The following is a 12,762-nucleotide window of genomic DNA, read 5'->3' on the forward strand; positions in this document are numbered from 1 at the left end:
GCCCTTGGAGGGGGGGAGGGCTCAGGGCTACCTTGGGGGGGGTGCTCAGAGCTGCCCTTGGGGGATCTTGGGGGGGGGGGGAGGGCTCAGGGCTATTTTGGGGGGGGGCGGGGATCAGCTGCCCTGGGGGGGGGGGACGGGGACGACACACCACTCAGAGCTGCCCTTGGGGGGTCTTTGGGGTTGCCCTTGGAATGGGGGGGCTCAGGGCTGTCTTGGGGGATCTTTGGGGGTGTGTGTGTCTCAGAGCTGCCCTTGGAGGATCTTTTTTGGGGGGGGGGACACACGACTCAGAGCTGCCCTTGGGGGATCTTTGGGGGTGGGTGGGGGGCTCAGAGCTGCCCTTGGGGGATTTTTTTTGGGGGGGGGGGACACGACTCAGAGCTACCCTGGGGGATCTTTGGGGTTGCCCTTGGAGGGGGGGGAGCTCAGAGCTGCCCTTGGGGGGTTGGGGGGGGAGCTTAGGGCTGCCCTATGGTGCTGACCACCCCCCCTGGGGCGGAGGTGACCCCTCTGCTCCCAAACTGCTGCCGCTGGGACCCCCCCAACCCCCTTTGGGGGTCGCTCCCTTCCTTCTGCCCTTTGCACGAGCCCCCGGGGCTCGGGGTCTTGCGGGGGGGGGGGGGGGGGGGGGGCTCACCCCGGGACTGCGAGGTCCTGCTCCCCCGGTGCCGTACCCCCGTGGCCGGGGGGTGGAGGGCACCGCGTCTCTTCCGGGCAGCCCCGGGGACACCCCCCCCTCCCCCCCCGACACCCCGCTACGGGGGTACGGCACCGGGAGGGGGGGCACCGCGCCCCTCGGGCAGCCCCGGGGATGGCGATGGCGGGAGGCCCCGGGGAAGGGATGCGGCGGCGGCGGCAGCACCGGGACTCCCCCCCCCCCCCCCCCCCCCCATCCCCCGCCGCCCCCGGGCGCGGATTGGCGGCGGCGGGGGCGCAGGGCGGAGCCGGCCCGGTGGAGCCATGACATCACCGCCGCCGCCGCCGGGCCAGCCCCGGCCCCAGCCCCGCTCCCCGTCCCGCTCCCGGTGCCGGTCCCGGCCATGCCGCCCCGCGCCGCCGCCCCGCCGTAGCCCCCGGTGAGTCCGGCCGTGCCGCGGCGGGAGGGGCGGGCGGGGAGCACCGGGGGCGGGCGGGGGGGGTGGGGGTGGGGAGGGTCTTCCCGGGGAAGCCGGGCCGCAGCTCGGGGACCCCGTCGAGGAGGAGGTGGGGGGTCCCCGCCGCTGCCGGGCACCGCAACGTGCGGCGGGGAGTGGGGGTGGGGGGAGCCCGGCCGGTCCGTGTGTGTCGCTCCCCCGCCCCCAGCCCCGGTATGGCCCCGGTGGCCCCCGGTATAGCCCCGGCGCCGCTCCCGGTATAGCCCCGGTGCCCCCCGGTTGTCTCCCCTCCATGTCCCCACTGTCCCCGCGCTGTTGTCCCCAGGACATCCCATGTGTCCCCAGCGCATCCCGCTGTGTCCCCGCTGTCCCCAGTACATCCCAGCTGTCTCCTGCCTGGGCTGTCCCCAACCGTGTCCTGCCTGTCCCTGGTGTCCCCTCCACTGTCCTCCATCCCACCCACCGGTCCCCACTGTCCCCAGTACATCCCAGTTGTCCCCTGTGTATCTCTGCTGTCCCCACTGTATCCTGGCTGTCTCCAGTGTCCCCACTGCATCCTGGCTGTCCCTGGCTTGTCCCTGCTGAGTCCCAGCTGTCCTCGATGTGTCCCTGCTACCCCAAGGCTGTGTCTCTAGCACATCCCGCCTGTCCCCAGGGTGTCCTTGCTGTCCCCCTGCATCCCGGCTGTCCCCGAGAGCATCCTCGCTGTCCCTGGGCTGTCCCCACTGCCCCCAGCGCGTCCTGCCTGCCCCAAGAGCAGCCGCCCTGCAGGGTTGGGGACACTTGGGGCTGTCACCCCCATGTCCCCAAGCTCGGGGTGGGGACCCTGGCGTGGGGCAGGCCAAGGCCGGCTCATTGTGGTCGTGCCGTGGGACTGTGGCCGGGGTGGGGGGGGACCGTTCCCTGCCGCGCTGGCACGTCCACAGCCACACGCTTTGGGCACGTGCCGTGTCCCCACGGGGCCTGGGGCAGCGGGTGCAAGTGACCGAGGGGGGGGGGGGGGGGGGGAGACAACACCAGGGAGGGGGACACGAGCTCTAGGGTGGCCTTGGCTCCGCTGCAGCTGTGTCCCCCTCCCCACGGGGACCTTTGCACGGGGCCTGGGGCAGTGGGTGCAAGTGACGGGGCGGGGGGGGATGGGGACACAAGCTCTGGGGTGGCCTTGGCTCTGCTGCAGCTGTGTCCCCCTCCCCACAGGGACCCTCGCGTTGCCCCTGTGGGGCCCCGGGCTGGGGGAGGGGACGGCTGCGCCGTCCATCTGTCAGGGCCCCCCCTCACTGTCCCCCGCCGGGGGGGCTTGGGGGGGCTGTGGGCTGCTCTTCCCCTCCAGACGGAGCCTCACTTCCCCCCGTGACGCAGCCGGAGCCACTGGCCCCACGGCCGCTTCCTGCACGGGGGGCAGCGCCGGGGGGGCCCACGGGCCCCACGGGGACCCTCCTGCCTTTGCTGCCAGCCCCGGGGCCAGGGGGGGGGGGGGGGGGGGGGCTGCAGGGGGCTGGGGACAGCACGCACGAGGGCCGGCCACGTGTGCCAGCGGTGCTGGCCGTGGGGCTAGCGGGGTGCTGGGGTATGTGGCCAAGGTCACAGCACCCGTCGGGTTGGGGACGGCTGGCTGGGGGCTTGGTGGGGAGGTGGGGGGCAGCCCACAGCCCCCCTCGGTGCTGCCCCGGTGCTGAGCAGGGCTGTAGGCCCCGGGGCTCCGGTTATTTTTGCCGCTCTCGTTGCGTCGGGTGGGAGAAGGCGGCAGAGTTTGCTCCGGGGCCGTCCGGTGGTCCCCAGCCCTCCCACCCCACGGCGCAGCCGTGTGGGGTCCCTGGAGGGGACGGGGCTGTTGTTTCCAGTGACCCCCCCCCCCCCACGGCCTCTCTGCCTCCATCACCCCCAGACCCCCGTGTTGTCCCCTCCGGGGTGCCGGACCCCCTGGCCGGGGTGCTGGGCAGGTCTGGGTGAGCCAGGGCCACGTGGCCCCATGTGGACCCCAACCCCTCGTGGGGTGCAGGATGGGGACCGCGGCCTGTGGCCTCGGCGCGGCTCCGTGCCTGGAGCCCCGGGGGGGGGTCCCCGAAGGGTGCCCGAGCTCCGGGGGGTCCCTCTCCAAAGGGTGCTGGGTGCCGCCGGGGGGGTCCCTCTCCGTGGGGTGCCCCGGTGCCACGTGGGGATGCCCGCTGCTTCCTCTGCCGGGATGCCCGGTGTCCCGCTGCCGGCTCTCCCGGGGGTCCCCGGTGCCCCGGACCCCCCTTCGCTCCGTGCCGGCTTCCCGGTGCCGCTTGCCCGGGGTTGGCGCTGGCGGAGCCGCGCACCGGGGGCGGTGGCGGCCCCGGCTCCTCCCCGGTGGCGGCGGGAAGGCGGAGCCGGGCCGCCGCCGCCTCCCAACAATAGCGCGGCCGGGCCGGGCCGGGATGGAGCCGCCGCCGCCGCCGGGACCGGCCCCGGGGCCGCTCTGAACGGGGACGGGCGACGCCACCGGGAGCCCCGGGCGTGAGTGCGCGGGGTCGGTGCGCGGGGCCGGCCCCGGTTCCGGTGCGCACGGGGCGAGCGGTGCGGGGAGGCACCGGCACCGGTGGCGGGGGGAGCCCCGGGGGAAGCGGGGGGTGCGGCACCGGGGAAGCGCTGGGGGGGCCTGTCTACACCCCGGGGGTGCTGTGCGCCGGGTGCGGTGCGTCCCGGTGCCCCGGGGCTGGGGGTGCTGTGCATCCCGGGGCTGAGGCCGGTACGTGGGGATTTGTACGGTCCGGTGCCCCGGTGCTCGTGCCAGGGGTGCTGGGCATCCCGGTGCCCCAGTGTTGGTGCTGGGGGTCCCAATACTCTGCTGCTGGGGGTGCGGTGTATCCCAGTGCTCACGGGTTGGTGCCAGGGGTGCTGGGCCTACTGGTGCCCCAGTGCTGGGGGTGCTGGGCATCCCGGTGCCCAGTGCTGGGGGTGCTGTGGGTCCCAGTACTCTGGTGCTGGGGATGCGGTGTATCCCAGTGCCCAGGGGTGCTGTGCATACTGGTGCCCCAGTGCTGGGGGTGCTGGGCCTACTGGTGCTCCAGTGCTGGGGGTGCTGTGCCTGCCAGTGCCCCGGTGCTGGGGGTGCTGGGGGTCCCAATACTCTGGTGCTGGGGATGCAGTGTATCCCAGTGCCCAGGGGTGCTGTGCATACTGGTGCCCCAGTGCTGGGGGTGCTGGGCCTACTGGTGCTCCAGTGCTGGGGGTGCTGTGCCTGCCAGTGCCCCGGTGCTGGGGGTGCTGGGGGGTCCCAATACTCTGGTGCTGGGGATGCAGTGTATCCCAGTGCCCAGGGGTGCTGTGCATACTGGTGCCCCAGTGCTGGGGGTGCTGGGCCTACTGGTGCCCCAGTGCTGTGGGTGTTGTGGGTACCAATACTCTGGTGCTGGGGATGTGGTGTATCCCAGTGCCCAGGGGTGCTGTGCATACTGGTGCCCCAGTGCTGGGGGTGCTGGGCATCCTATTGCCCTGCTGCTGGGGGTGCTGTGCCTGCCAGTGCCCCGGTGCTGGGGGTGCTGGGCATACTGGTGCCCCAGTGCTGGGGGTGCTGGGCATCCCAGTGCCCAGTGCTGGGGGTGCTGTGGGTCCCAGTACTCTGGTGCTGGGGATGCGGTGTATCCCAGTGCCCAGGGGTGCTGGGCATACTGGTGCCCCAGTGCTGGGGGTGCTGGGCATCCCATTGCCCTGGTGCTGGGGGTGCTGTGCCTGCCAGTGCCCCGGTGCTGGGGGTGCTGGGCTCCCCCCACCCCCCACGAAGGGACAGGGGTGGCTGGGCTGCGCGAGGGGTCCCTGGGGCTCCGGGTACCCGCGGGGTTGGGGACCTCGGGGCTCCCCTGAGGCTCCATCCCCCTTCTCAGCCCCGTTCTCCCCAACAGGTGACACCGCGTCAGGCTGGGGCTGGGGGCGTCCTGCAGGAGGTACGAGGGGACAGGGGGGACAGGGGCCAGTGGGGACCCCGGCCTGACGTGTGTGTCCCCCCCCGCAGCCAGCGATGTCGGAGAGCGTGGCCGAGGTGCCGGGAGATGGGAGCCCCGCGGTGCTGGGCGAGACGGGCACCAGCCACGAGCTGCTGCAGCGGCTGCGGGAGCTGGAGGTACGATGTGGGCCGGGAGTCGCGGCCACCGAGAGCCAGGGCCACCGGGCAGCCGTGGCTGGTGCCACTGGGCCACTGTGGCCACCAGAAACTAGAGCCGCCAGAGCAGCCGTGGCCATCGCCTTCAGGTGGCTGTGGCTGGTGCCATGGGGTACCTGTGGCTACTGCCACCGTGCAGCCGTGGCCACTGTGAGTCTGTGGCTAGTGCCACCAGGAAACTGTGGCTACTGTGAGTCTGTGGCTGGTGCCACGAGCCAGCTGTGGCCATTGCCTTCAGGTGGCTGTGGCCACTGCCACCGTGCAGCCGTGGCCACCGTGAATCTGTGGCTGGTGCCACCAGGAAACTGTGGCCACTGTGAGTCTGTGGCTGGTGCCACAAGCCAGCTGTGGCCATTGCCTTCAGGCACCTGTGGCCACGGCCACTTCGCAGCTGTGGCCACCGTGAATCTGTGGCCGGTGTCACCATGCAGCCACGGCCACCGTGAATCTGTGGCCGGTGTCACCAGGAAACCGTGGCCGCTGTGAGTCTGTGGCTGGTGCCACCAGCCAGCTGTGGCCATCGCCTTCAGGTGGCTGTGGCTGGTGCCATGGGGTACCTGTGGCTACTGCCACCGTACAGCTGTGGCCACTGTTAGTCTGTGGCCAGTGTCACCGTGCAGCCGTGGCCACCGTGAGTCTGTGGCTGGTGTCACCAGCCAGCTGTGGCCATTGCCTTCAGGCACCTGTGGCCACTGCCACTTTGTAGCCGTGGCCACCATGAATCTGTGGCCGGTGTCACCGTGCAGCCGTGGCCACCGTGAATCTGTGGCTGGTGCCATCAGGAAACTGTGGCTACTGTGAGTCTGTGGCTGGTGCCACCAGCCAGCTGTGGCCATTGCCTTCAGGCACCTGTGGCCACTGCCACTTTGTAGCCGTGGCCACCATGAATCTGTGGCCGGTGTCACCGTGCAGCCGTGGCCACCATGAATCTGTGGCCGGTGTCACCATGCAGCCACGGCCACCGTGAATCTGTGGCTGGTGCCACCAGGAAACCGTGGCCACTGTGAGTCTGTGGCTGGTGCCACCAGCCAGCTGTGGCTATTGCCTTCAGGTGGCTGTGGCCAGTGTCACTGTGCAGCTGTGGCCACCATGAATCTGTGGCTGGTGTCACCGTGCAGCCACGGCTACTGTGAGTCTGTGGCTGGTGCCACCAGCCAGCTGTGGCCATTGCCTTCAGGTGGTTGTGGCCAGTGTCACTGTGCAGCTGTGGCCACTGTGAGTCTGTGGCCAGTGTCACTGTGCAGCCGTGGCCACCATGAATCTGTGGCCGGTGTCACCATGCAGCCACGGCCACTGTGAGTCTGTGGCTGGTGCCACCAGCCAGCTGTGGCCATTGCCTTCAGGTGGCTGTGGCCAGTGTCACTGTGCAGCTGTGGCCACAGTGAATCTGTGGCTGGTGTCACCGTGCAGCCATGGCCAGTGTGAGGCTGTGGCCGGTGTCACCAGCCAGCCGCGGCCATTGCCACCGTGCAGCCGGTGCTGCGGAGCTGCAGCCCAGACGCCACGGTGAAGGGCAGCACCTTCCTGCTTTCCATGGCCCTTGTGTGCCACCGCTCCTGGGGCAACCCTGTCCCTTTGTGAGTGGCCACCAGGCAGAGGAGGGGTCCTCTTGGTGCCATGGCGGGGGGGGGTGGTGTCCACGTGCCAGGGCCCCCCAACCACATCCCCCCTCTGTTCCCAGGCGGAGAACTCAGCCCTGGCCCAGGCCAATGAGAACCAGCGGGAGACCTACGAGCGCTGCCTGGACGAGGTACTGGGGGGGGGAGGGGGGACACGGGACACGTGTGCACACGCGTGTGCCAGGGCACGAGGCTGCCTGTGCCCTCGCACCCCCCCAAGCCCCCCCCCCCCCCTTCTCCTCCCCAGGTTGCCAACCACGTGGTGCAGGCGCTGCTCAACCAGAAGGTGGGTGTTGGGGGGGCTGGGGGAGCGCTGGGCGGTTGGGGGGGGGGGGGGTGGGGGTCCTGGCTGATGCCCCCCCCCCATCCCCCCCATCCCGCTGCGGCCAGGACCTGCGCGAGGAGTGCATCAAGCTGAAGAAACGGGTCTTCGATCTGGAGCGCCAGAACCAGGCGCTGAGCGACCTCTTCCAGCAGAAGCTGCAGCTCTCGGCCGGATCCTTACCCCAGGTGCAGCATCCCAGCGCCCCGCTGTCTGGTGTTGGGGGGGTGGGGGGGGTGTCATGGGCCAGACCTCCCCCCTCCCGCCCCCCCCCCCCCAAAGCTTAACCTGGCGTCTCCCCCCTTCTCCAGCTGCCGCTGCACCCGGTGCCGGTGCCCCCCGATGCCCCAGCCAGCCCCCCGCTGGGCTCTGCTGAGCAGCCGCCCCCCCCCGCTGCCCCCCCAGCTGCTGCATCCCGCTGCCAGAGGTGGGTACTGGTGTCCCCCCCCCACCCCCACCCCTCCTCCGTCCCTGTATCCCCCTCTCTGGGCTGCGGCATTCCCCTCCCCATACTCGTGCCATCACCTTTCCCAAGCGGGTGGTGTCCCCAAGCCTGTGGTACCCCACTTGCCGGGCCCGTGGCATCCCCTCCTCTGTCCCCATCCCCGCCCCCCGCCCCAGGTCCGTTGTGCCCCCCACCCTGAGCCCCCTACCATCGCCCTTTCCAAGCCTGTCTGCCCACGGTGTCCCTGTCCCTGAGGTGCCCACCTCTCCGTGACGGTGGCCTTGACCTCTCGGAGCCCCCCTCCCCCAACCCCCTCTGCCCCCAGCGTCCTCCTCCCCAAGTCCATTGTGTCCCCAGCCCTGTCCCCCCCCCTCCCCTCTTGGTGTCCCCAGGGTACCCCCAGCCCCAGCACGGTGCCGTGGGGCTCAGCCCGTGGGGTGACGGTGCCTGGACCCCACAGGTGCTCCCAGCGGTGCCATCGGGCAGCCCCGGGCTCAGCCCCGGCGCCCCCCCCCTGGACGCCCTCTCCCCTTTCTTCAAGAAAAAAGCCCAAATCCTGGAGGTTCTGCGCAAGCTGGAGGAGACGGACCCGCTGCTGGGACCCCCCCCAGCCTCCCCCGGCTCCCCCGAGCCCTGCGCTGCCCCAGGCTGGCCCCCCTGCCCGCTGCGGGCACCGGGGGCTGCCGGGGGGTGGCGGGGGGCTGAGGGCAGCCCCTGTTCCTCGCCGGAGGAGGCTGCACCGCCGCGGGGGGCCCTGCTCAGCGCCTTGGCCGAGCGGCTGCTGCGGGGTGACGGGGGGGGGTGCTGCCGGCGCAATGGCGAAGCTCCAGGGGGACCCCCCCCGGCAGCGGCGCGGGGAGCACCCTGCGTTCCTGGGGCTCTACCCCCCAGGTGAGGAAAGCCCCGAGGGGGGCTTCGCCCCGCTCTCCCCTGGCGGGGGGGGCAACCCTTTGCCCTCCCCTCCCAAGGTGCTCAAGCTGCCTCCCCCCCCCGGGGGGCTGCGCCTCAGCCCCCAGCTCGCCCACCCCTCCAAGATCCCGTGCCGCAGCGGCAACCCCGAGGCTTCACCGGCGCTCAGCCGCCGGCCTTCCCCCGATGCCCCCCTGGAGCCCAGCTCCCCCGAGCCCCCCACCTTCCCCCCTCCTTGCACCTACGAGGCGGCTGAGCAGCCCCCCAGGCCGCCAGGACCCCCGGCCGGTGGGGAGCGGGCAGCCGCCTCCCCCCCTAGCACCCGCCGTGGCACAGGGGGCTCAGCCCCCTCTCGCCGCCCCGGCAAGAAGCCCTCCGAGCCGGGCTACTTGCCCTTCAAGGAGCGCCTGGCTGCCCTGGGCAAGCTGCGGGGGGCTGAGGGCCGTGAGACCCCCGGGCCAGGCCGGCCCGAGCGGGGCCACGGTGCTGATCCACGCCCCCCACCCCGGGGGGGGGTTGGGGGGCAGCCTGAAGCACCCCGAGCCGGCGCATGGCGGGGAGCCCCTGGCCCGGTGCTACTCTTCAGGCTCCATGGGCGAGCCCGGGAAGGTGGGGGGCAAGGGGCGCCCCGCCGGTGGCAGGACCCCCCCGCGGGCTCCCCCGGCGCCCCCCGCCAAGCCCACCCGCAGCCCCCACGGCAGCCCCACCAAGCTGCCCACCAAGGCGGGCACCGGCAAAAGCGGGACGCCGCGGGGCGAGGAGCCGCCGGGTGCCAAGGCGGTGGGGGTCCCCCACAAAACGCCGCCGGCTCCTGAACCCCCCCCGGCTACGGGACCACCGGCGGGGGCCACCGGGCACTCGGCCATCGAGGAGAAGGTGATGAAGGGCATCGAGGAGAACGTGCTGCGGCTGCAGGGGCAGGAGCGGGCGCCGGCGGGCGAAGCCAAGGGGAAGGCGGCCGGTGGCTTGGCCAGTTGGTTCGGGCTCCGGCGCAGCAAGTTACCGGCTCTGAACCGTCGCGGTGACGGGGGTCGGGGTCGGGAATGGGCCGGGACACCGGCTCCCCTCCGACGGGAGGTCAAATTGGCCGCTCGGAAGTTGGAAGCCGAAAGCCTCAACATCTCGAAGCTGATGGAGAAGGCGGAAGATCTGCGGAAGGTGCTGCGGGAGGAGCACGCCTTCCTGCAGGGGCTGGCGCTGGAGAAGGGGCGCCCCCGTGGACCCCCCCCCCCGCGGCCCCGGCCACCTCCCGGTGATGTACCAGGAGGTGACGGCCGAGACCTTCATGCAGCAGCTGCTTGACAGGTCAGTGGACCCCCCCCCCCCCAGCCCCCCCATCCCCCAAAACCAACCCTGGGTCCCCTTTATGGGGGAGGGTGGTAGGTGCCCCCCGACCCTGACGCCGCGTTGCCCCCAGGGTGGACGGGAAGGACGTGCCCTACGAGAGCCGCCTGGAGCACAAGCGGGAGCTGTGTGACCTCCGGCGGGTCCCCCCCGACGCCAAAGACCCCCGGCTCTGCCGCTCGCCCCGCAACGGCATCGTGGGGCATCTGCGGGAGCCCCCCGATAAGGTCAGGACGCCCCTTTTCACCGCCACTGGTTCCGAGCCCCACGCCGGGGGGGGTGTGTGTATGTGGGGGGGGGGGGGGGATTGGGTGGCCGCTCACCCTCTGACCACCCCCCCCCTCCCCCCACCAGGTGCCAGATGTGGGGCTCCGGGATGAGCTGCCGTCAGACGAGAGCTTGTCCGAGTCGGGGACATCGCAGCACTTTGCCGGTAAGGGGGTGTCGGGGGTGGGTGGGGGGGGGTGTCGGGGGGGGGATATGGTGGAGATGGGGGCACCGGGGTGGCCCCCCCTTTCCCGGCACTGACGCCTCTCCCTGTGCTGGCAGCCTGCGGGTCACTGACGCGAACGCTGGACAGTGGGATCGGGACCTTCCCGCCCCCTGACTACGGGGGGGTCCCCGCCAAGAGCACCCCCAAACCACGGGGCCGTCCCGAGCCGCTAGCCGGTGCCATGCCGGCACGGCCGCCGGTCATCACCAAAGTGCCGCGCAAGGCCCGGACGCTGGAGCGAGAGGTGCCCAGCGCAGAGGAGCTGCTGGTGGCCGGCAAACACCGGAGCACCCCGGCGTGCCACCCCCCGCCCCCCCCCCGGCCCGCACGGCCACTGCACTGGTCCCCAAGGTCAGTGACCCATCGGGGGGGGGGGGGGCACGCGGAGCCCCCGCTGATGGTGCTGGGTGTGCACCGATGCTCCTGCAAGGTGCAACGCGGGGGCTCAGCACCCTGGCGGGGAGATGGGGGTCATGGGTGGGGGGGCTGCAGGTGAGCACTGACCCCCCCCGCCCCATTTCCCCCCGCAGATGCTGGCGATGATGGTGGGAAGCCGCGGCGCGTCCAGCAGAGCAAGAACTGGACCTTCCCCAACGCCAAAGCCTGCGGCGCTGCCGACCCCTTCCTCTGCCCCCCCGGGGGGCTGGAGGGGCTGCACCGCCCCGCACTGGTAAGGGGGGCTGGGCTGGGGTGGGGGGGCTGTGGGACCACCCCACCAGCCCCGGGGTGTAATTAGTGTTGGTGGGGAGCCGGGGCGGGGGGCACAGCAAGCTCCCCCCTCACCACGCCGTCCCCCCCCCCAGACGCCCGTGTGCAGCCCGGCAGGGCGTCGAGGGGCGTCCCCAGAGGCCCCCCCCCCACTGCCCCCCGCCCTGAGCGCCAGCAGCAGCCGGACCCCCAGCGCCTCGGACATGGGGGACGAGGGCAGCACGGAGGCCCGGTCGCGGGATGGGGGGCACGGCCCCCCAGGGCTGGAGCACTCCGAGTCCCTCAGCGACTCGCTCTACGACAGCCTCTCCTCCTGCGGCAGCCAGGGCTGAGCCCCCCCGGCTGTGCCCTTGTACGTCTTCCGCCCCCCCCCCCCCATCCCCCGGCTCCCTGCTCCCAGTCTGGGGGTGCTACCCGGGGTTGGGGGGGGGGGTCCCAGTGCCCTGTCCCCCCCCCTCCCCCTGTGTCCGGCTCTCTCTGATGGTGCTATCGCAGTGTACAGCCCCCGCTGCCGGGTTTTTATTTCAATAAAGCCACCCTCCCCCCCCCCGTTTATTTATATATGTTGTTGTGCAGCCGCTGTCATCTCTGCGTCGGCCGCATCCTGCCCGCGGGAGGGAGGGAGGAAGGGGAGGGAGGGAGGGGGCTGAGAGGTTCAAGTCTGAGCGTTTTATTGAATCGTCCCGGTGTACAAAGAGAGGCGACGGTGGGATTGGGAGAGCTCGGAATCAAAACACATCGTCCCCGCGGCCCCACCGGACGGCTCACCCAACAGATCGTTTTCTTTTTCCCCCGTTGTATTTCTTGGCACTGGTGCTAAAGGAGAGGCTCCTCCGTTGAGTTTGGCTTCAGGGGGGTCCTGCTGCCCCCCCAACCCCAGCCCCGGGCTCGCGTGGGGGGGCCCACGGCTGCCCAGGTTGGGGGGATAGCGCCCCAGTTGCCCGGGGAGAAACCCCTAGAGAAAGCTCCCGTGTTGGCGCTAACCCCGAGGGACCACGGGCTCTGGGGGGGGGGGGGGGGGGAGCCGGGCCGGAGGGAGGGGGGAGCCAAACTCCAGCAGGATCCGCAAATTGGCCGGTTTCTAATCAAAGAAAAGCTGAACGAGAGGAAAAACCCACAAGGTGCAAAAGCTTCTGGGCTGCTTTTCATCAGCAGCAAAGCGCAACCCCTTTAATGAATCAGAGAAGGGACTGGGGGGACCGGGTGGGGATGGGGACAGGATGGGGACAGCTCCAGCTCGGCCTGGAGCCGCTTCACTTCTTCTCCTTCTTCTTGTTCTGCAAGAGGAGAGGTGGCCGGTCACTGCCGAGTCTGTGGCCCCTGTCCCCCTCCCCCGGCCAGGCTCCCGGGAACAGGTTTGTCCTCCCCCAGCCACACCCGGGGGACCGTCACCCACCTCGGTCATGCCCAGGATCATGAGGAGCTTCCGGAAGATGTTGACAAAGTCGAGGAAAAGATCAACGCAGTGCCTGTGGGGATGGAGGGACGCGCTCAGGGGGGGGCTGTCCCCACTCTATCCCACCCCTCCCCCCATCCCCAGCACCCACCAGATGTAATCCTTGTCCCCGCTCTCCGCCTTCTCGATGATGAGCTGCGTGTCGAAGAGCACGAAGCCGCACATGACCATCAGCCCCAGGTAGAGGTTGGCCTGCGGGAGGAAGAGGGGGTGTTAGATGGGGACAGTGCCGTGCTGGTGTCACCCACC

The 12,762-nt window shown here is 71.3% G+C and overlaps 1 protein-coding gene and 1 long non-coding RNA gene across 2 annotated transcripts; one reads left to right on the top strand and one right to left on the bottom strand.

Moving 5' to 3' along the window:
* The first annotated feature begins 3,489 nt into the window (after positions 1-3,489).
* Positions 3,490-11,609, top strand: NCKAP5L (NCK associated protein 5 like). The gene is given in 17 exon segments (XM_040578001.1): positions 3,490-3,575; positions 4,961-5,002; positions 5,071-5,178; positions 6,899-6,967; positions 7,084-7,122; positions 7,227-7,346; positions 7,470-7,528; positions 7,531-7,585; positions 8,064-8,351; positions 8,353-8,950; positions 8,952-9,742; positions 9,744-9,817; positions 9,930-10,083; positions 10,211-10,289; positions 10,406-10,756; positions 10,880-11,019; positions 11,153-11,609. Coding segments are annotated over 15 exon segments (3,156 nt in total). The 5' UTR covers positions 3,490-3,575; positions 4,961-5,002; positions 5,071-5,076; the 3' UTR covers positions 11,390-11,609.
* Positions 11,610-11,715: 106 nt separating this feature from the next.
* Positions 11,716-12,739, bottom strand: LOC121080040. The gene is made up of 3 exons (XR_005825260.1): positions 12,605-12,739; positions 12,454-12,526; positions 11,716-12,334 (listed from the first exon to the last, which is right to left on the bottom strand). It is a non-coding gene; the product is annotated as an uncharacterized LOC121080040 (long non-coding RNA).
* Positions 12,740-12,762: the final 23 nt, after the last annotated feature.

The sequence above is a fragment of the Falco naumanni genome, chromosome 20, assembly GCF_017639655.2.
Source record: "Falco naumanni isolate bFalNau1 chromosome 20, bFalNau1.pat, whole genome shotgun sequence".
Lineage (NCBI taxonomy): Eukaryota > Metazoa > Chordata > Aves > Falconiformes > Falconidae > Falco > Falco naumanni.